The 21,991-nt window shown below is 51.7% G+C and overlaps 1 protein-coding gene across 3 annotated transcripts in view; it reads left to right on the top strand.

Annotated features, from left to right (window-relative positions):
- SH3BP4 (SH3 domain binding protein 4) overlaps positions 1-21,991 on the top strand; it is a 55,143-nt gene that overhangs the window by 14,737 nt on the left and 18,415 nt on the right. The window contains exon 1 of one of the 3 annotated variants that reach the window (XM_052675433.1): positions 7,489-7,596. The exons of 1 other annotated variant lie outside the window; for it this stretch is intronic. Coding sequence is in view for 1 of the 2 variants with exons in the window: in XM_052675432.1 (XP_052531392.1) it covers positions 10,462-10,463 (2 nt within the window). In the remaining variant the exon portion in view is untranslated. Of the gene's footprint in view, positions 1-7,488; positions 7,597-10,393; positions 10,464-21,991 lie in introns of those variants that run through there. One more of the 3 variants, XM_052675432.1, reaches the window with a different exon arrangement.

The following is a 21,991-nucleotide window of genomic DNA, read 5'->3' on the forward strand; positions in this document are numbered from 1 at the left end:
GCTGCTTGGTTGTCTTGCTTTGCAGCTGAGACTCGACACAAACGGCACGGCTATGGGAAAGGGTTCTGCTCTCCATGAAATGCTTCTTCCCATTAAAAGCTGCTTTGAAAGATGCTTTTTGATTAATGGGATGCTGCAGCATCACTTGAGACAGGTCTGAGTAAAGGGATGAGCGTTGTCAGAGGCAAAAATAATGCAGAACCTGTTTCATTTGTGTGGCACCAGGGAATTTCACATCCCAGCTCCTTCCAGCGTGGCAAATTGGAGCCACAGAGCTGGAAAACGCAGTGGGCTTGCAGCCCTAATTAATACTGCAAACAATCTAGGAACGAGACGCCATCAGACAGGCTCCAGATAAGTCCTTAACGTGGCCTCCAACACGTTTGCAAAACCCTGGGCTAAAGCCAGTGGGAAATTCACCGCTGACTTCAAACGGAGCAGCATTGCACTCAAAGGCCTCCTCCTCCAGCCTGCTGCTCCTGTGCCATGCCAGGAGGGCACACAGGGAATGCAGGAAGGGTCCTGCCATAGGGGGACCACACGCTGTCTTCAGGATACTCTTTGGGATGCAACCAGCACATCCCATCTGCATCATAGCTGTCTGCTTTAGTAACTCCCAGGATCAACCCGGGATGCCTGAGACCCTGGCACTGCTTCGCCTTAGGAAAGAAGTGCAAATTGTGGACTCATAAAACAAGGAAGAAAGAAAAATGTAAACCTGAGTGCTTCCTGTTCTCTTTTTCATGCTTACAAGAAAGCAATTCAGGCTTGGCGCTCGCATTTATTAAACAAAAAATTCTTGTGACTTCATTTCTTTCCAGAGCAGTCAACCAAACTGCTTGATATGCCGTGACCTTGAAACATAATGAAGCATTGAAAAGCAAATCCGGTGGTACAGAAAGGAAGTGTGTTTTACCATGCAAGAGGAGGTACTGAGGTCCAAGTGAGAAACAACTGAGCAGTTATCTCTGTGGCTTAAATCTCATCCAGGCAGGGCTTGCACAAGACAAGCTTTGTTAGGAGTGCTGTACGCTGGGCAAAGTGTGGAGAGCTCTGCCGAGGAGCACCTGGCATTTGGTGTGCATCTGACATTTAGCATCGTTTTGCAATGGTCTAATTCATCATGTTACCCTTTGCTCTTGTTAGTGTGTGATAACCCCAAGGACATGGCCCTGCCTGGTGGCAGTGACCAGTGCCAAGCACTATCTGACCTGGCTACCACTGCAGTGTCCTTGGGGTATGGGAACAGAGGATGTCCTGCACAGGCAAGAGAGGTTTGCACGTGTTTGCACCTCCCAGGGGAGGGACCCTGCATCCTTGCCTTGGAGATGGTAGGAGAAAACATCTTTTGATGGATTTGCATTAATTGCTAATTAACTGTTAATTACAGCACAGAGTATCTGTGCACCTCTGACATCCAGGAGATGCTATACAATGCAAAATCAGATCTCCAGCGTCTCCTGTTGGGTAAGCAGCCACGTACCCTGAAATACGGTCAAGATGGCAAATTGTGTTGCTGTGCTAGATGGGGACAGTGCAACACAGCTGTGGTAAAGTGATCGTGAAGGTTTTGGCTTGAGACAAAGTGCTAACTGTCGTGGGCTGGATGCTGCCTGATAGAGAGGACCCAGGGCTGCAGGTAGGAACAGGAGGGTGAGAAGCTGGGGGATGCCTCAGGGATTTGCAGCTATTGCACCCAGCGTTAGCTTTGGAAAGAGAAGGCAGCCATAAATCATCCTCATGTGTCCCTGACAGCTGCTGTGACACTGCTAAGTGGGCAGGTGCTTGGACAGGTCTTGCTCTCGTTACCTTGTGATTTATGGGCCTGATCTCTCCTGAATTTCTATGCCAGTTCCTCACTCCTCTTTGCAAGCACATCTGAAGGCCTGGGACTGCCATTTCTCCTGTATCTCTTGACACCTAAGCCCTCTGATAGGCAGATAGCAGGGAGCCAAAGGGGTTCACAGTTTTATCCTCTGCTTTTATCCAGCATAAGGAGACTTGCACCTGGTTTCCCTGGGATGGATTTGCAGAAAATGATGTTTCCTTCAGGTTTGTATCAGCTGCCTTCTTTCCTTGAGTTCAAATCTGAATTCTTATAGGAGAGACAGGTGAACACAACAGCCAGCCTTCAGGCCAGAGCTTATTCAGAGGCAGCTGGGGCTCACGGGGCTGGAAAGGGTGACATGAGCCGTTGAAGCTAGCTGGCTGTCACACTGCTTGCACTGAGGTGGAAATGACTGTGGGCAGAAGATCTGGCAGATCATCACATTTATTGGAGCTGATGATGGGAAACAGCTGTTCCTAGCACAAGTCGGTGCAATCACCGTTTCAATTAACCATATTGATTAATACAGCAGCTCAGCAAACATCCTAGATGAGGCTGCCTGCCACCGAAGATGTGAAATTACTGTGCACCACTCTGGTTCAATGAGGCTGAAACAGGCACCTGCTTTATTGTGCTATTACGTGAGAGGTAGAAAAGGTGTAGCAGGGATTGCAAACGAGTAGATGACAACATGTTGCTCCCCAAGTCTCTGACCCAGAGAAGATGCGATGCTCTTTAGATGTACAGGGGGAATTAGGTAGAAAGGAGAAAGGCTGGCTTTGAGCCTCCAAGGGACACAGAAGGGCATCCTGAAGTCCTGCTTAGCTGTAAAGCAGGGATTCCCCATTAGCTGGACACTTCTTCCCTAAAGATGATAAAGCAGACACGCCTCGGTGGTTAGCTGTAGATAGAGCTGTCACTGAACCCTGGCTTTTTTTGCAGCTTCCGTCATTCTGTTGCCAGCAGAATATCCATCACAAACAAAAACTCTTTTGTTTTGTGCAGTTGGACTCAGGGAGGAGGAGAAAGTCTGCATGGGAAACCACGGCATTAACTTGGGGGTTGCCACCTCGCCATCGGGTTTGGCCTTACCAATGGGTTCGGCCAGTTGGGTCTGGGGCAATGAACAGGAATTACAAGGGATTGCCTGGCTCAGAGTGGAAGGATGAGGAAATCTGACAAGGAAAAGCGTGCTGCTTGCTGGAAATGGGTGATTAACACCAAAGGGTTTGCACAGCAGAGGTTGGGGAGCGCCTGCGGCACAAAAGCTGGGCCTCCCTTATCTCCCACCTCTTTGCTTTCTGTTGTTCATTCATCCCAGCAGCCAAAGGATTTAAAGGCACACGGGAAGCCCTGTCATTTGCTTTGCATGCTTCCTCACACAGCTTAAAAAAATAAGCTCTGTTGTTTGTAGGAAGCGATCACTACCTGGTTGGGTGTTCAACTTCACTCTACAAACACGGGCCAAGCACTGGGAAGGGGAGCAGGAAGCCAGAAAAATGCATGCCTATGAGCCCCCCATGCTTCCCTCCCACATTTACTAAGACAGGGGCACACGTTGGTGGGTAATTGTTTTTGGAATGAGATCAAGCCTGCAGGAAAGTCATACATACAAAATAAATCTCATCTGAATCATTCATTGAGTTTGTACCAGGTGTAAATCAGAGTCCCCTGACTGAACAGCATTCGGACCCCTGTAAGCACACACTGTGTTGGGGATTTCTGGAGCTCACCTCACCCCCTTCACCAAAAGTCAAGAAGCCCTGCTCACCTGGCAGCTAGCAACAGCCTGTCTCCCATGGCCATAGGAGAAGATCCATTTTGCTACAGCACGACCCAAGAAGGACATCTGAATCTGCCAGCTGCCAAGGCTTCCTACTGCTTACCTACGCCATCACTCATCAGTGTGTCTTTAATTTGCAGCAAGGGAGTGATTGGCCTGGAAGAGCCCACCCCAGGGAAGCTGCTGGACTTGCAGCACTAACAGAGCACTATAAGGCATAGCTTGGAAGCAAAGCACTCCCTTGCACAGCTCCAGAAAGCAATCGATAGCATTGCACAGGCAGTGTGGTTTGCTGGACAACTATCAACATTCACAAATAATGGAAAACACGCTCTCTCCAACACGCTCCAATGCAGAGCAACAGGATGTTGCAGATGGGGTGGTAGCAGGAGCCAGGATTGTATGGTGAGCTTGGAGCTTGAATTGGTGAGCGCTCAGCATGCCCTCCCCTCTGCAAGGTATTGGTGGCACTGGGGCAGCAAGCCACCGCTTCCCTCCAGGAGCTTCCTTCTGCCAGGGATTTCCAGCCCAGCTTCTGCTGGCACTGAGGGGTTCAACCCCTATCTGCAATTTCAAAGGCAGCAATTGAGCAAAGGTGAGCCCTTCTCTTCCCAAAAGAGGCAGATGTGCTCTCCTATCTGAGTCATGGGGGTGCCATCCTGGATCAGCTCTTCTGTGCACTGTTTAGCCAGAATAAATGAGACAATGTCCCAGTTTGCCAGGTTTTGTGTATGTGCTCGAGGAGGAAAAACGTGGGCAAAAGGATAGAGAAAGTCTTATCTGAACTTTAAGCATGGAATTCCTCCTAGATTATCTCCAGCCCAATATAAAAGCCTGAGCTCATTAGGGCATCCTGTTCGGGTCTAATTGCTCATCACTACCACTCCCTGATGGAGGAAGTGTGAGTGGCACATTTCTAAAGGTGCTCCACCACCAGGCAGGGAGCTCCAGTGTGCCAAGGCTGGACCCCAGCTGGATGAATGCCCAGGCTGGATGGGGCATTGGGCAATCTGATCTAGTGGATGGCAACCCTGCCCAGGGTAGGGGTTGGAACCGGCAGGGCTTTAAGGTCCCTTCCAATCCAATCCATTCTGTGATTCTGTGATTCTGTGGTTCCACAAGTCCATGGTTCTATGATTCTATGCTTGGGGATACTGTGTTGGTAGATGAGAGAAGAGCAACTGATGGCATCTACCTGGACTCATACAAAGCTTTCCACACTGTTCTACACAACATCCTTGTCTCTAAATTGGAGAGATCTGGATTTGGTGGATGGACCACTTGGTGGATAAAGAATTGGCTGCATGGTTGCACTCAGAGGGTTGCAGTCAACAGCTTGGTGTCCAGGTAGACACCAGTGATAAATGGTGCTTCTCAGGTTTTGGTATTCGGACAGGCTTGAGGAGTGAGCCCATGTGGAGAAAAGCTGGGGGGAACTCTTTGCCACGGGGTGTAGGAGTAGAACAAGGGGTGATGGTTTTAAACCATAAGAGCGTGGGTTTAGAGCAAACATAAGGCTCAGCTGGACTTTCTCCACCGGCAGTGCATCCTCAGAGAGGGGATGGGCAGCATCTAATCTGCATGAATCGCCCGTTTTCATGTAAGCAGACAGTTCCAAGTGTGTTGAAGACTGACAAACACTTTTGCTGCCTGGAGATGAGGGCTTACCACAGAAAGATCACGGGGCTGCTGAGTGATGCACGTCCACCTCCCCCATCCCAGAATCCAGCTCTTCTGAATGAGCACTTTTGCTCCCAGAGGCATCTTTTATCTCCGGCCTGAGATGATCCAGAGGTCCTCACAGCCACTTCTCAGGGTTCACAAATAATTCAGCTATTCAGGAAATCACTTAAATGAATGCAAGTGAATGGAGGGCTTGGAAGGGACACAGAATGGGTAAATTCAGGCTTTTGGGGACTGAAGAGGACAGTGTGATCTACCCCTGACACAGACTGACTTGCTTAAGGAGCGGCTGAAAAGCAGGGTGATAAATGGTGTGAAACACAGCAACTGTGAGACCCTGCAGGTGCCCGCTGAAAGGTTCCCACCAGCAAGAGAGATCAAACTGCCCTCCTGCAACCAGAGAACCGGGCTGTCCAGCTCTGGGGAGCTGTGCATTGATAAACCCCGGCCTCTCAAAGCCAGGCAAGAGAAATGAGCTCCTGAGGTCACTTTGAAGTGGTTTTGCAGCTCGCTGGGTTCACTGCCGAAACGCGTCCTGGAAGCGCGAAGTGCAGGAGGAGCCAAGTCCAGGAAGAGGAAATTTACTCATTGCAACAAGCAGGGCCCTGGTCCTGCCCAAGGAATAAAACAAGGGTGAGCAGAAGGAGGGCCTCACTCCCTGCTCTGACCTCTTCTGCTCCAAGGCTTTGCTCTCCCTGCTTCTGCAGTGTTTCAACCAAGCTGCCCACAGTGGTTTCAGCAGCCACCACTGCTTTGCTGCGAATTGCATCTGTCCCCACACTGCATCCACCCAACACTGCATCCACCCAACACTGCATCCACCCAACAGCATGCTGCAATCTTCCCAAACCCATTGCTTTTCCCTCCAAACATCACCGTTCCCCAGCACAGCCCCCTCTGGAGCCAGACAAGGCCCAGTGTTGGCAGTGCTGGCAGTGAGCACTCGGTTAGCCCGCCCTGTTCAGGCTTTGGCTCCCTGCCTCGAGGCTGGAGCCATGTCAGCTCGGAATCCTGAGCTGTACTTAACTCCAGAAAGCCTCGGTGGAAATGCTCCATTAAGGAGAGAAAAAAAGCAGGCGGTGACACAACTTGCTGCTTTATTAAAAATGAAGGTTGGATTTTCCTCCCATCCTTGGCCTGGTGCAGAAATCCAGACTGCAGCACCGTGACTCCAGGTGCAGTGCCACCCTCCTCCTTCGAATCCTTGTATTCAATCCCCTGGGTCTCACCCCACTGGATGAGGGCTCAGTCAAAAAGTCCTTGCACGCATGCTTGCTTTGCACGAGGACTGCCCCTTGCACAAGAGGTCCCCTCACCCTCTATGCATGCCCTCTTTGCACTTTTGCATCATGCAGGTGCCCTACCCCTTGCACAAGGAGCTCCCATACCTCCAGTGCACACCAGTTTGCACAACGTCCTCCCTAGCACAAGGGCTTCCCACGACCCATTTGCACACCCGTTTTGCAAGTGGTGTGGATGGCTCCTTGCACAAATGATTCTCACAACCCATTTGCACACCTGTTTTGCACAAGGAGCACCTCTGGCAAGAGGGCAGCCCCTTGTACAGGTGTTCCCAAGAGCCATTTGTACACCCATTTTGCACAAAGAGCACTCCCTGCATGAGGACTTCTTGCACAAGGGGTTCCCACAACACATTTGCACACCCATTTTGCATGACCACCCATTGCACGAGAGGTGCCCACAACCCATTTTGCTCAATGAGTACCCCTTGCACAAGGACTGCCCCTTACATTCGTTGTGGATTCCACAACACATTTGCACACTCATTTCACACGAGGAACGCCCTTTGCACGAGAGGTTCCCACAACCCATGTGCACGCTCATTTTGCACGATGAACACCCTTGCACGAGAGCTTCCCAGAACCCATTTGCACACCTGTTTTTGCACGATGAGCACCCCTTACACGAGGATTTCTCACACGAGGGGTTCCCACAGCCCATTTGCACACTCATTTTGCACCATGAACACCCTTGCACGAGGGCTGCCCTTTGCACGAGAGGTTCCCACAACACACTTCCACACCCGTTTTACGCGAGAACTGCCTCTTGCACGAGGGTCTCCAGCACCTCCGCGCCACCATCGCGCACCAAGGATCCCACAGCACACACTCATCGTGCAAGCCCCCCCAGCCCCCCCTTCTCCGGGCCCCGCTCCTGCAGCCCCTCCCCCTGACGTCAGGGCTGCGCGGGGCGGGCGGTGAGCGCTGTCCGGTGCCGGGCGGGGAAACGCGAACCGAGAGCGGCGGTGGCGACGGTGGAGGTTCGGTTCCTCCGCCCGCAGGTGAGCGCCGTGCGGAGAGCGGCTCCGCGGGTCCGGAGTTTGTGGGTGAGCGGCCCCCCCCGTGGGTCCGGTGCGCGGAGTGCCGTGTGAGTGTGCGCGTTGTGTACGCGGGTGTGCTTGTGCTGTGTGTGTGTAAATGCACGTGAGATGCGTCTGTCCGGCGTGCACGGGTGCAGGGTGCGGGTGTGCGCAGCTCGGAGTGCGGGTCCCGTGCAGATCTGTGCTGGAGAAAGTTTTGCTCCCGCTCGGTGCTTTGGCCGATGGCCACCTGAGCGCTGCTTCCCCCTCCTGCAATCCCACTGCTCTGCTGCTCTCCGGATTCGTTCCTGCAGCGCCGGGAGCTCGGCGGGTGCCACCTTCAGAGGTGGCTTTGCTGGTGCCGTGTGTGGGATTGTAGTAATAGCCGAGGCCCTGTGCGGGCTGGTGGCTTCATTCAGAGAGCTGAAGAATATCCCGAGTTGGAAAGGACGTCTTGCTGAGATGCAAGGACCGCCCTGCTGCTCACTGCCACGCTGTGAGGTTTCTTCAGCTGTGAACTGCAGCTCTGTGGCCATGAGTTGTGCTTGAAGTTTCTGTGGCCACGAGCATATTCCAGCAGCCCCTTTCCTTCCAGCACATAGATTTGGCCTTCTGACCACGAGCCAGCATTGTGCCCAGGTACCCAAGAAGGGCAGTGCCATCCCGGCACTAGTGCAGCCAGCAGGAGGTGACCTCCCCTCGTACACAGCTGCGGGGAGTGCTGTGCTCAGTGTTGGGCCCCTCGCTGCAAGAAGGACGCTGAGACCTGGAGTGTGTCCAGAGAAAGGCAACAAAGCTGTGATGGTCTGCAGCACGGGTCTGATGGGGAGCGGCTGAGGGAACTGGGGTTGTTCAGTGTGGAGGAGAGGAGGCTCAGGGGAGACCTCATCGCTCTGCAGCTGCCTGCAAAGAGGTTGTGGTGAGCTGGGGTTGGCCTCTTCTGCTGGATGACAGCAATAGGACGAGGAGTAATGGCCTGAAGTTGCACCAGGGGAGGTTCAGATTGGATGTTAGGAGCAATTATCAGAAAAAGTGGTCAGGCACTGGCACAGCTCCCAGGGAGGTGGGAGTGTCACCGTCCCTGGAGGTGTTCATGAAATGCATACGTGTGGCTCTGGGGGATGTGGGCAGTGGGCATGGTGGGGTGGGTTGAGGTTGGGCTGAGAGCCCTTTTCCAACTGGAATGGTTGTGTGATCTGTACCCGTGGTGGAAGGGAAGTGAAGGAGCACTGCTCTCTCCTCTGTCCTCTTCCCCCTGTTTGCGTATGTGCTTCAGGGTTGCCTCTTGGCTCCATCTGGCACAGGGTTTGCTGGTGTTGGGAGGTTTTTGTTTTGGGTGTGTGGATCGGCAAACTGTTGGTGAGTGCGTTGCTGATAGAAGGTGAACTGGGAGCCCCAGGGCTCAGTGTTCCTGTGCTGTGCTGCCAGAACGGTGCAGCAGCTCCACCTGCCCCGTGGGGGTGATGCTTTGCATCCTTCAGCAGAAAGCACCATGCAGGGTGTGCTTGCTGCTGCAGCATCCCGTGCTGATGCTCCCTTGCAATGATGGATGTGGGAGCAACTTTGTAGCCTGGAAGCTGTACACGTTATGACAAAGAGTTGGAAAGTGGCTGAGTCATTGTTTTCACCTCCCATGTGTTAACCTCATCGCCCAGACACAACTGGGAACATCAGAGGGATGGTGACACACGGCTGTCAGACAGCAGGGGGAGAGGTCCAGCCCAGCCCTGCGCAGCCACAGCGTTCTGCAGGACCTCTGCCCAGAGCCCAGCCAGATGTGTGGTACCTGGGTGGGTTGTTGTGCACGAGTTGTTGAGGGGACACAGCTTGAATGGCACTGCGTGTGTGTGGCCCTGTTTGAACGAGGTCAGCTGTTTCCTTAGGAACAGAAAAGCCTTTTTGGAGCCGAACAATGGCACGTCCCATGGTGCGGTCAGCGAGCAAGTAAGGCAGGGGATATTTCACAGACCAGTTCCTGCTGCTGTGAGCTTGCCAGTGGGCTCTGAGCACCGAGCTGCTGGCTGCCAGCATCGCACGGCTCTGTGCTTTGGGTCTCCTGGGCGCGGGGTTACGGGAGCTGAACAAAGAGAAACTTTTTCTTTTCGTAATGGATCCGCCTGCCAGCAAATGGCAGCTAACTTCAGGGAGGAAAAACAAAACAAGGCTCTGCCCGGTCAGAAAAAGCGTCCTCACATCTGTGGCATTTCCTTTCTTTCTTTCCCACTCGCCAGCCCCTCGTGTCCTGGCAGCAGCATTGAAAACCTGGGATCAGATTAGCAGTGCTGGGGTGGGGCTGCTTTCAGCCTCAATAAGGAGCATTTCTCAGCTGGGAAACCCAGCCCCAAAGCCCTCTGTGCTGGTTTTTCCCCTTGCAAGAGCTACAGCTGGTACCTTTTGGGGTGTGTGTGGCTGCACCTGTGGTGTAGATGAAGCTCTTGAAGTCTACAGTCTTAATACACCTGGTCAGCAAGCAGCTGGTGCTTGTGGTTCCTCAGTTAGGAAAAAGAGGAGACGTTTGGGTGCATCTCCTTACCTATGGAGACTGTAAGGCTCCCTGTCCTGTGAACTTTGTTTGCTCAGATGGAGAAGTGGCTTTGAGAAAGGGGATGAACTCTCAGTCTCCAAGATGGGTGGGGAGCAGCTTTTTGGCTGCAGAAGCTGGCAGACAGCCTGACCCTGCCCACTGCAGGGTCCTGGCCCCTTGCTTTCCTGAAATCTTAGCTTTGATCCCACTGGGCTTAAATGCACCTGTGGCCTGGCCACAGTGTTCCCAGTGCTGGCCACAGCTTTGCCATGTGGCCATTTTCCTGACGGTCCCCTGCTCAGCAGTCCCCTCGCAACCATCACATGTGAGTATGCTTTTCTGATGGCTTAGACTAGAACAGATCTCAAAGCCCACCCAGCCCAACCCCTGCTCTTCCAAGGGGCACCTCCCATAGCCCAGGTGCCCAAAGCTGCATGCAGCCAAGCTAGCACTACCTTGGGTAGGGTGGATTTTTTCCATCCCAATGTCCCAGGATGCAGCTCCTTCTCGGTGCTTTGCAGAGCTGAGAAAAACACAGCAGCCACAAAGCCTTTCTTTTGGCCATTGTGTGCGTTGCTTGGTTATCTCCAGGCAGGGGCTGCAGACAGACAAAGTATTTACTGTCCTTGGGAGATGATTATTACCTCCGTCAGCAAAGCATCTCTGTGCAGGACAGCATGTTTGTTCGCACTGGCCTTGACCAGCTTATTGCCCTGTGAGTTGCAGGTAGCATTGCTCGTTCCTGGAGCTTTTTGCCCTGGAATGAGGGGCGGGTGCCACGAGATCAGACATGGGTGATGGGTCTCTTCCCACATCTGCTGTGTCCTTTACTTTTCCATCCCCCAAATGGCTTGCAGGGCAGACCTTATGTAGCCTATGTATTCCCGTGGCCTCTAGATGCGGTGTTGTTCCTTTTCAACGTCCTGTTCAGCTTGGTGGTGAAAAACAAATGAAGGGTTTGGATTTTTTTTTTTTTTTTTTTTGGAGTCTGAAAGCACTGGTGAGAAACAGCCCTGTGCAATCAGTATGAGTTTCCAAGTCATTGTTCTCCTGTTTTGTGCTGCTGCTGAGGTGTGGCCCCATGCTCCCTGGAGAGTGACCGAGCTGCTCAGAAGGAGCCTTTCCAAAACATATAACGTCGAGCCCTGTTCCTGAAAGTTAATCATGGCAGAAAACGCTTTAATTAACTCAATTAGCCAGACAGTCCATCTGGACTCTTGCAGTGCTTGGTTAAATCCCATGAAATGAGGTCACAGCTCTGGCTGGAGGACAAGGATGGATGCCTGCGAGCCCCTCAGGGATGTGCTGCGGTCTCCAACCCCCAGTGGTGCTGGTGGCATGGGCAGGGGATTGCTGGCACCAGTGCTTTCTTAATGCTGCCATACCTGCAGGAAGGGGGAAGTTTTTCCAGGGAGCACGTAGAGATGTGGGTATGTTGTCATTGCAACCAGCGCAATGCCACAGCCTGGCCGTGGATCTCGGGGTGGATGGGTGTCGTCCCTCCGCTGTCCCTAATTACCCAGCTCCTTTTGCAAGCCTGAGACTGAAATCCCTTCAACTTGAGGAGTTTGGAGGTCACTGAGAGCAATGCAGCTAGTGGGTGAGCAGCGCTTCTTGTTTCAGCAACTTGCCCACCAAATAGCTGGGGACAGAGGAGTTTGGGGGTGCAAACTCACCGAGCACAGAGGGATGGATGGATGGATGGATGGATGGATGCTGTGTGGCTGCTCGGAAGTGCGACCGGCCAGAGCAGCTGGTGCTTCCCTAGCTCCTGCTTGGGCTATTAATAGGAGCTGTTAAAATGTGCACTGAGGCCAGGGTGTGGGACATGACCAGGCATGGAAACAGTGAGCAGAAACCTTTCTCCCAGCATGCTGCTGGAGCAGAGGAATGCAGGGATCTGGGGAAGGCCAGCGTTTAACCCCCTCTGTGTGCTTTCCCTGCAGCAGGGGGTGACCTCTCTGTCGCAGCTTTACCCCATGTGTTGACCTCTGTTTTACATGTAAATGTGCTGGGGAAAGGAGTTAATCTCGTGTTACTGGAAAGCTGCTTGCCTTGCTGCTGCTGGCTGCCTGACCATGGTGGGAAGCCCAGCGTGGTGAAACAGTGATGCGTCCTATGGGCGTTGTGGGCTGTGGAGGTGGCATTTCCCAGCAGAGCTGCGTGTCCTGAAGGCTTTTGCTACCAGCAGATAGCACTGTGCCCAGGGAGAAACTGAGGCATAGAACACCAGCATCACCTGAGCTCAGTGTGATCCCAGCGTCAAACCTTGGTCGGTGCATTTGTGGAGTCCATATGTCCAAAAACGGGCTCCAGAATAAAATGAGGAATGTGTTTGGGGGGTGGAGAGAGAAGTTGTGCCCAGTTTGCCCTGCAGTCAGGCAGGAGCAGATAAAAGGAATGAAAATATGTGCCGTTTGGCCTAATTTTTCATGTGTTGTGAATGGGAAGCGGTGATGCCAACGCCGCATCAGATGGTCTGCTCGCTTGTAGGGGGCAGGGAGGTGTTTTGCTTCAGAAACAGGCAGGTGGTTCCTGCTTTAATGCTGCTTCAGGCAATCTAGCTCATGAAAGCAGGGCAGGAGGTAATTCCCTGCATGGAGGCAGAGATGGGCTGCGGCTGCCAGGTGCAAATGCCGCACGCTGAGGAGGGGCTGCTGTTCCTTTGTTTTCACGCTGTTGGACCCCACGAGGTTCATGTCAGCCTGGCCAGGCCCTTCTCCCCCTCGGTTTTGTCTCATCCATGGGTACGCACCGACCCATCGTCCAGCTCGCCAATGAAGGTGCCGAGCCCAGGGTGCTGGGACCTGAGCACAACTGCACAGCCCTGCGTCAGGGCAACCTCCGCTCCATGTCTGCCTTCTTTCAGGCCCAGCAGCAAAGGAAACCCGTGCTCTCTGGCAGAAGCCCAGGCCATTCTCTTCGCAGGGCTCCTGGTGGCCGGAGCTATTCTTAGCAGTTCTGTAGATAAAGCTGGGCCTGGCTCCGCCGTGGCTGGGGCAGCACGCAGGTCTGCTCCCCCACCTTGTGTCTGAGGCAGTGTGAGAGGAGCTGCTGGGTCCCAGGCACTATTTGCCTGTCAGCTTCGCGAAAAAGAAACCATACTTTCATCCCCTTCCCCTCCCCAGAGTGCAGGTTGTTTTAGAGAGAGCCAGCTGATCTGGCTAAGGAAGTGTTTTCTCCTCAATGAACCGCGCAGCAAAAGAAATAGCTGATTTTGGAGGGCTGTGTTTGACACTGCAACACCGCACTGGATCTCTTGTTGCGTAGCAAAGCTGCGGTCTGTAGAACTTGGAAATGGTTCTTTTTTATCACCCCGGTGTATCTGTTTTACACTCCAGTATTAAAACATTGTTAATTATCCTGCTGAAAAAAAGCTGACAGCAGTAAACACAAAATTAGAAAGACGAAAGTCCCCCAAGAGCCGACTTCATTGTGAATGCACGCAGTGTGCTTTGGTCAATATTCGTCATACAGGCTTTGTCAATGTTATTTACTGGGATTGTGCATGGGAAACCCCTCTGAATTCTGTGTAAAAGCAGAACCAGGGAGGTTGTAAATGCTGGGGGAAGTTGCCTTTCTTTTGTTTTTCTGGACAGTGTAAGAAGTTTCCATTTGTTTTCTGCTAATTGAGAACTTGTGTCATCCGTCTAAATATAAAACCATCCCAGTGCATCAGCTGTGCCTCGGCTTCCATTTCCCTTATAAAAAGGAAAAAGGAGAGTCGTCTGCACTGATGTCTTATGTAGGCTCTGTTCTCCCATCAGAAGCTTATCTGATTCTGCCTGTCCACTCAGAGGCTTGCAGGTTTCTGGGTGCTCTGATATGTGCCTGCACTGCTTGTCCCCGAGGAGCAGGATTTGTGCTTTGAGATCCTCTTCTGGAAGAAGAGAGGACAGGAACCTGGTGTGCTACTGAAGGATGCTGAAAAAGGGAGGGGTTGTGCTGGCAAGGATGACTGTGGGCGGTATGTTGGTCACCTCTAGCCAAGACCTGGTCAGAATCAGGCTGCTTTTAGACCCCAACCCACCTTAGGCCTTAGACAGAGAGTTACAATTGAAATATAAATATAATGGTGGATATTAAGGCAGCTGTGAAGCGGAGCGAACACTGCGCTGCTCGGATGGAAGTTGCTTTCCATAAAAATCAATAAATGAAGTAAGTTCTTTCTTGCCAAAGGCCACTGCTCTGATTGCTGTCCCTAAGTACGGTTGTGGTTTTTTTCACCCTCTTTTTTTTTTTAGCTGTCACTTTCTCAAATCAGGCGTTTCTCCAGAGACAATGGACAAGATTTGGGTTTCTCTGTGTCCCACTGGATGGCTGTCATGAACAGCTTTGCCTTTTTTTCCTCTGTCACGGGTGCTTTTGTGTTGGCCTAAGACAACCCTATACCGCGGCTGATGCTGTTAACTCTGCTTCACCCCTAATTCAAGCTGCAGTAATCTGAAATTCAGCAGTGTAGTCTGTTACCATAGAAATCTCAGCGGGGATAAATTTAGCACTCTGCTTTCAGGCTCGAGCAGGGAAGGCTGAGCAGCTTGCCCATGTTGCTCACAGGCTTGAGTTTTGGGCAGCTTTCACTCGAACTGATGGGGAAGCAGCAGATGCGAGGTGAGGTCTGTCTCCTTCAGCCTTGCCTGGAGCTGACTTGATCGAGAAAGCAAAGAGGGAATTACTTCTTCTTGTGCCTTCTGCTCTCCATGGAGATCTGTCTGTTTTTCAAGGGAAGCTCCTGAGAAGACCAGGAGACGACAGGGATCAGTCACTGTGATTTCATCTGCAATGGGAAGGTGCTGCCGGATAAGAGTCTGGTCTGAAGTGGCAGAAACTGATTCCACTGAACCAGAGCAGCTCTGCTTTAAGTGAGGGGAAATCTTTTATTACTTTCAGTATCTTTCAGGTGTTCTTTTAATTTTGCCTGTTAACTAACGCCGTAAAAACCGCGCACGGGAGTGAGCCCTGCTTTGTCTGGGAACGGGGCCGATTTTGGGCAGATTTGGCCAAACTTTTGGAGGTGGCTGTTTCTGTGCCCTAAATGTCCTGCTAAATAAAGGCTGCTTTCCCTGAAACGAAGGGGCTGGCAGCGTCCCAGCACAGAGAAGCTGCGTGTCTTTGACATTGCGCGCCGGGGAAGTCGCACAGAATCGACTTGCGGTATCATTTCATACCACATTAATTTTGAGTGCTTTGAGAGCAGCCAGGCAAGAGCCTGGTGCCTTTTAACTAAAATAAAATTCAACAGTTCAAAGTGTGTCGCTTTCTTTGCAGATAAACCCTTCCAAAAATGCTCTGGTCTTACAGTAATGAAATTGGTTTCTTATCAGCTATCTGACCCACGATGATGAGATCAAATGGCTTTTACCTGACGCGGCTGAAGGAACGACCTCTGATGCACAGGGTTGGGTTGTATTGTTTTGGGTTCTTTTCCTCCCTCCTGGCACTACTGATGTTATGAAAGTGATTTGAGCTGCTGATTGGATTGTATCTGGGCATCCCTGATCCCCCAGTTGTGTTCCCCGTAGTTAATTTGCAGGTTGCCTAAAGCCTGCATGCAGTTTTGCAAGGTTTTAATTTAAGGGATAACTGTAATTAAGTGATTTCAAGAAGGCACGGTATTTGCTCTTATGTTGCATAAACAGTGGGCTGTTTTGGTTTATCTTCCACCACCTCCTGGCTGACAGACATCATGTCTGCACCTGGGAAGCTACTTCTGTTCAAATCCTGTGTGTGGGATGAGCTGTGTTCTAAAAGGTGAGGACTTGGCTGCTGAATACCATCTGAAGTTGGCCACGTGGCACGCTCTGAGTTGAACCAGGAGTGCCTTCCCATACGAGTATGAGACTCGCTGGGTTTGCAGATGAGATCAAACGGGAAGCGCAGAGGGCCAGGAGTGAAAGCAGGACTGGAAGGGGAGTTAGGCAGCTTCTGCTCCTCAGGAGGAAGAAGGGTGAGAAGAGAGCCTTCGTGGTGTGAACTTACTGCACGGTCCCTGAGAGGAGTCTGACCAAGCTGTGAGTTGGAACTGGATGAGGATCCTTCCAACCCAAGCCTACGATTCTAAGTTAGCAGAGGCCTTGATTGCTTATGGCTTTTTGCAGCAAGTCCTAACCCATGCCCAGTGTTGGAGCAGATGTCTGCTCTCACGTCTCCCTCTTTCATTTCAGACTGCACACTTCTGCTGAGGAATGGTGTAATGAGCTGCAGGTTTGCTCTGTAGGCACTGTGCTGCTCTGAGTGAGCCTTTCAGCATGGGTTCACAGACCAGTGTTGAGTCAAGCATGGAGGCATCCCATGTAGGAAGTAATCAGCAGTCTGATTTGAGCAGAGCACGTTTCTTTCTTGCTTCTTAGGGATGTGTTTTAGTGGGCACGGTGGCGATGGGTTGGCAGTCAGACCAGCTGATCTCGGTGGTCTTTTCCAACCTTAGTGATTCCGTGGCTCTGTGATTTCACATGAGAGACTATCAGCTCCAGCAAGCAGCCAAGCTGCTGAAAGTCAGGCACTGGGGGGGATCTGCCTTGGAAATGTTTATTGGGGCAGGGTGCTTAAAAATGCTGTTTTGAGGAAATTTGTTGCAGCGTGCTGATTGCGTTTGTTTCTGCCTAATTCAGGCTCGTGGTAGGTTTTGGTACTTGTCAGCATTTTCAGCATAGCTGAAAGCATCGTGTAATCCACCAACAGATCAGCACCTGGGCTAATCAGCAAGGTGTGTAAGAACATTAAATCAAGGTTAAGCTCTCGCATGAGCTCATCACCTGAATGAGTTCTCCTGTCTGGTAATCCAAAGAGGTTTTATTTGTTAGATAGAGAATCCGGCTGTGAGACTGTGGCTGCAGAGCACACCCAGGCAGTGAGCTGGGAACAAACCCCTCTTTTTTCTCCAAGGAGGCTCCCAGCTGAATCTCCAAAATAGGTCAGCAGTGAGCTCAGCTGACTCGGGCTGCAACAGCATCCTGGCTACCCTCTCACAAAGCCCTTAAAGTGGGTGACCCAAGGGTGGCTGCCGTATCCCATCCTGACTGCAGCACCTGTGGGCTTGAACAAAGCCTTCTCTTTTCCAGTGTTGTTCTATTCAGCAGCTTGGGTGAGTCCAGAGGTCCAAGCAGGGCCTCTGCTGTTCTACACACAAAGAGATGGTCAGTGTCAGGGAATATGTCCTGGTTGAGTATGTGTTGGCTGGGGGGCAAGATGGAGTGAAAGTGGAGAGCTAGCTCAACTCTGGAGCTTCTTGTTGTCCTCCCTCTGTACCAGGTACACTGCCAGCATCCCCTGCCTGAGTGCCTTTCCTGTGCCTGCCCTTCTGTACGGTGCTAGTGAGACTGGTTTCCCAACGTCACAGCAAGAAAAGCAAGCATGTGGTTGCACCAGCAGCTCGTCACAGCTGGGGACAGATACTTCTTTCCATCAAAAACAAGATTAGTGGAGGGTGATGGAAATGGGACTCTGAAGTGTTGAAGCTGTGCAAGCTCTGTCATCGTTTCCATTTGAGGTTTTCAGGGACTCAAGTCACCTAGCGTTTGGTGGCTCTTAAAGACCAAATCTGCATCTAAATCTAAATTATCTGGGTAAGGAAATGCAGCTGGGACTGTAGCCCTGGGCATAGCAGTGGCAGTGAGTTCCTCCTGGTTTCCCATGGAAAGCCTTTCACCGTGCTTCAGATTCAGTTCATAGTATCCAATCTAAACCCCACCCGGTGCAACTTTAGGCCTTTTCCTATAGAATCATTAAGATTGGAAAAGACCCTCAAGGTCACTAACTCTAACCATCCCCTTCTTCCATGGCAGAGGATAAAGGCTGATCTACAGCCTCCTAAGGAGGAGATGGAAGTCTGTCCATGGCTGGATTGTGGCACTTGAAGATGCAGTGTTGTAGGTTTTTTTCCTCCCTTGTCACATATTCCCTGTCTGAACTAGTGCTCTGAACTGGCTCTCATTCCCTTTTTTTTACAGGATCAATATATCCATGCTTTTGGCTCTGAGCATACCTTCGGAGGGACTGCAAGGGTTAGGAGGAAGAGCTGATGTTATTACTGACCCCTGCGAAAGTTGCTTCCATTGCCACATTTAAAAGCAAGAAAATACTTTGCTGTGCACCAAACCACTCTGCTTCTGAGCTGATAGCAAGTTAATGAGGCTAATGCAGAGGGCAGGGAAAGTTGCCCGGGTGCTTATGAAGGCAGTGCCCGCTGTGCTCCTGAAGTGCTGGCACCTTGCCCTGCTCTGCTCCAGCAAACATCCTCTGGGCACACACAGGCGTCAGGAGCCTGGGTGGGAAGGTGCTTGTGCTGAAGTTGCTGATGTGTGCCTCGCAGCAGTGATTCCCAGAGCTGCCTCTTCTTAGTTAGCGTGCTGCTCTGCTCATCTCTGTGCATTTACAGGCACCTGGTCTGATCTTTGCCCACAAGAGCTGGCTTGCTGCGCTCTTGTTCCCTTCAGGGGTTTGAAACTCGGGTTTGTGCTTCTCTGCTTTGCTCCTGGGAGCCCTGCACTGGGTGTGATTCTGAGATTTTGTGCTTTTGCTGGTCCCAGCCAGAAGAAATTCCCTGCCTGGTGCAGGAAGCACCATCTGCAGCTGTGCAAGAACCTTAGGGCTTTAACACCTGAGTTAGGGATTGCTTCTCTCTTGGAAGAGAATTGTGTGGATAGCAGGAAGAAAAGGGTTAATGGAAACTGAACTGTCTGCTCTGAAAGCAGGCCTGGTGAACGTCAGACAAAGCTGGTGAGAGCCTATCAGCACCTTCGTACCTTTTCAGGTGTTCTGAACCTTCCTCACCATAGAATCATTTGAGTCGGAGGAGACCTTTATAGATCATCTTGTCCAACTCCACAAACTGTCCCAGAACCTCTTTGCGCGGAGGGTGATCCCATGTTGGGGTGGGCTGTCCAGGGAGGTGGTGGAGTCCTCATCGCTGGAGGGGTTCAAGAGGTGTGTGGACATGGCAGTGAGGCACGTGGGTTAGTGGTGGGCCTTGATGCTGTTAGATGATGGGTGGTCTTAAGGGTCTTCTCCTGCCTGAAGGACTGTATGATGCGACCATACTGCTTTACGCATGTTGCATCTCTTCATCCAAGAGTAGAACAAGTCTCTGGCAGAAAAGCAAGGTTTCCAAGGTCTCCCCTTTGTCAGGATTTAGAGCTGCCAATCATTTTGGATCCTGTCCTGTGGGTAACCTGCCCATCTGCTCTCCTCCACCTTTGGCAGCTCTGATATGGGACATTCCCCTCATGTTGTGTGACCTGGACTCAGTGGCATGCTGTGTTCTTCAGGTGGGTGACAGTTCCCAGGCAGCTTGGCAGCAGCAGCAAGCTCTGCTCTCACCCCAGAGATACCATATCTGTATTTAGTCGCTTGCCTATCCATCTCCAGCATTGACTTTCAATGAGACTCGTGCTCCAAAGTCATTGCTATAAAAGGAAGCTTTCCCATCCTCCCTTCATTGCTCACAAAGGGTAGCTCACCCGGTGGGGAAGCTGTAATGGATACCCTGGCTGGAGGTGCCAGCAGACGCCAGGAGCACGTGCTCAGCAATTATTACATTTTTATCCCTGCAGTGCTGCCGGTGCCCCCAAGTGCTGCTAGCTGAGTTGCTCCATGTGCCAAGTTCCCAGCCTTGCATTGCCTAGCAGTCTGGAGTCAGCAAAGAGCACCGTGCTTGTAGAGAGCCCTAAATGGGAGCAGCTTGCAGCTCATTGCATGCCAGGGTCCTGAAGGGAGGAGGAAGATGGGAGTGTGGAGCATCCTCCTGACGTTTCTCTGGTTCCCCACCGCCCATCCCACCAACAGCAGTGCCCTTCAGTCCTGCAGGGACCTAAAATCTGATGAGTTTGCATAAACCTCACGGTCTCTCTGGGGCTTTGCTCACCTCCTGTTTTGCTCTTTCTCCATTTTTCCTCTCTTGGGAATCACCAGCGTGTGTGACCTAAAATGCTTGGTCCAGGTTTCTGGAGAAAAAGCAGTAGTGAGCAGCTCTTCCCTGCCTGTCCCTACTCTTGCTGAGAGAGTGGAAAAAGCAGGCACAAATCTGGATGGTCAGAGTGTTTTCTGCTGGGTGTGTGCTGAGCAAATGAAGGACATTGCCAGCTGCTCAAGGCCATGTCGTAACGTGTATTCATAGAATGGCTTGGATTGGAAGGGACCTCAAAGATCATCCAGTTCCAACCTCCTGCTATGGGCAGGGCTGCCAACCACTAGATTAGGCACTAGATCAGATTGTACAGGGCCCTATCCAACCTGGCCTTGAACGCCTGGAGGTGTTGAGATGAGGCAAGAAAGTCCCGAGGAAGGACTTGAAGGTGAAGAATCTGTAGGGTGAAAACCAAGTTCTTGAATGAGATAGTGAGGTGACTTAGTCTCTTTGCTAAAATAGCACACTGCAGTAACAGAATCTGGTTGATGTAACTCAAACCACTTCTAATTTTTAAGGAGAGCCAGGAGATCTTGACTTTGGAGAAGTAAAAGGTAGATGAAAAATAATTAGCAACAAGTGACTGGAGTTGCTCTTGGCTTTGGCATGGGAAATTGAAGGAGTATGATGGCTGATTGATGAGATGGTCTTTCTGCACCTTCCTCCTTACAGTCTGTGGCAAGATGCAGCCCTGATAGCTTGGGCTTGATAAGGAGAGGTGATTCCAGCCTGGAAGCTGCATCTTGTTAAAGGGTACATGCAGCCAGAACGGGGAGGTTTCCTCTGAACTCATCCTGCGGGCTTAGGGTTTGATGGGCTTTTTATGTAGTACCCGAGGAGAAGGTCATGCTGGGAGGTGTGGGACAGGGAGGGCAGGGCTTCCTCCTCCCTACCACCCTTTGCTGACATGAGTACCGCACCTATCGCTCTCCTTTTGGAACCAGAAGGACCTGGCTCCATCTCCACCCCATTACTTGGTTCCAGCTGGCCCAGTGGGCCTTCCCACGTCTTATCAGCAAAAACTCTTGGCAGCCAGGGGATTTCCATCACCGGCTGTTGTGTGAGCACAGGCTCACTGCTGTCATGCTCTCCTCTTCTACCTTGTTGGAAAACAGCTGGTGCTGGTGGGATTTGAAGCCCTGGAGCTTTGGGAAGGATGGGACAGAGCAAGCCAAGGGTGTTTTCGTGCAACTGGTTTGGGAAGTGCAGGAGGGGCCTCTCAGAGCTCTTGTGCCACTCAAGAGAGTTGGCAGAGACAGAGGTGACCTTTTCTTGCAGCATGTGATGGAGGCAAGCACACAGATGCTCGTGGGTGACATCTGGTCCCAGTCTGTGCGCTGCTCACACTGTTTGGGTTTTCCCCACACACTGCTGTGAGCATTGGCCATGGTCAGCAGTGCTGACGGCTGCTCTGTGGAGTTGTGCCTTTTGCCCCATGCCTGGGGCTGCTCTCAGGAAACCACCCCAGTGCAAGGAGCAAAGCCTTCCCTCTGCCCCTGGGGTTTTTTGATTCTACATGTTTTCATGCTTCAGTTGTGTTCCTTTGCTCGCAGACATGGAGCTTACCCTGCCAGTGGGTATTTCTCCTGAAATTGCTTTTCTCTACTAATCCAGTTTAGTATGGCTGAGATGCCTGTGCTACATCTTTGATTTGTAATTCAGCGGTGATTAAGTTCTCTTGATAAGATATGGGCCTTGTTGATCCAACATGAGAATTGGGCTCAAATAGAGGTGCCCAGCCAGGGAAGCACAGCTGGTGGTGGTAATGGCCATTGTAAGCAGCCAGGGGTGGGTGCATGCTTTGTCCCATGCTGTGGCAATGGGACTGGCCCTGCCAATAGCTGGGAGCAGTGAGGAGGATGGGGCTTGCTGCTGTTCCCCATAGGGCTGGGCTGGGCACGGTGACGGCTCTGCAGGGCTGAGCAGAGAGGAATGGAGTGCTGAGTGGT

The sequence above is a fragment of the Tympanuchus pallidicinctus genome, unplaced genomic scaffold, assembly GCF_026119805.1.
Source record: "Tympanuchus pallidicinctus isolate F22 unplaced genomic scaffold, pur_lepc_1.0 scaffold15, whole genome shotgun sequence".
Taxonomy (NCBI): domain Eukaryota; kingdom Metazoa; phylum Chordata; class Aves; order Galliformes; family Phasianidae; genus Tympanuchus; species Tympanuchus pallidicinctus.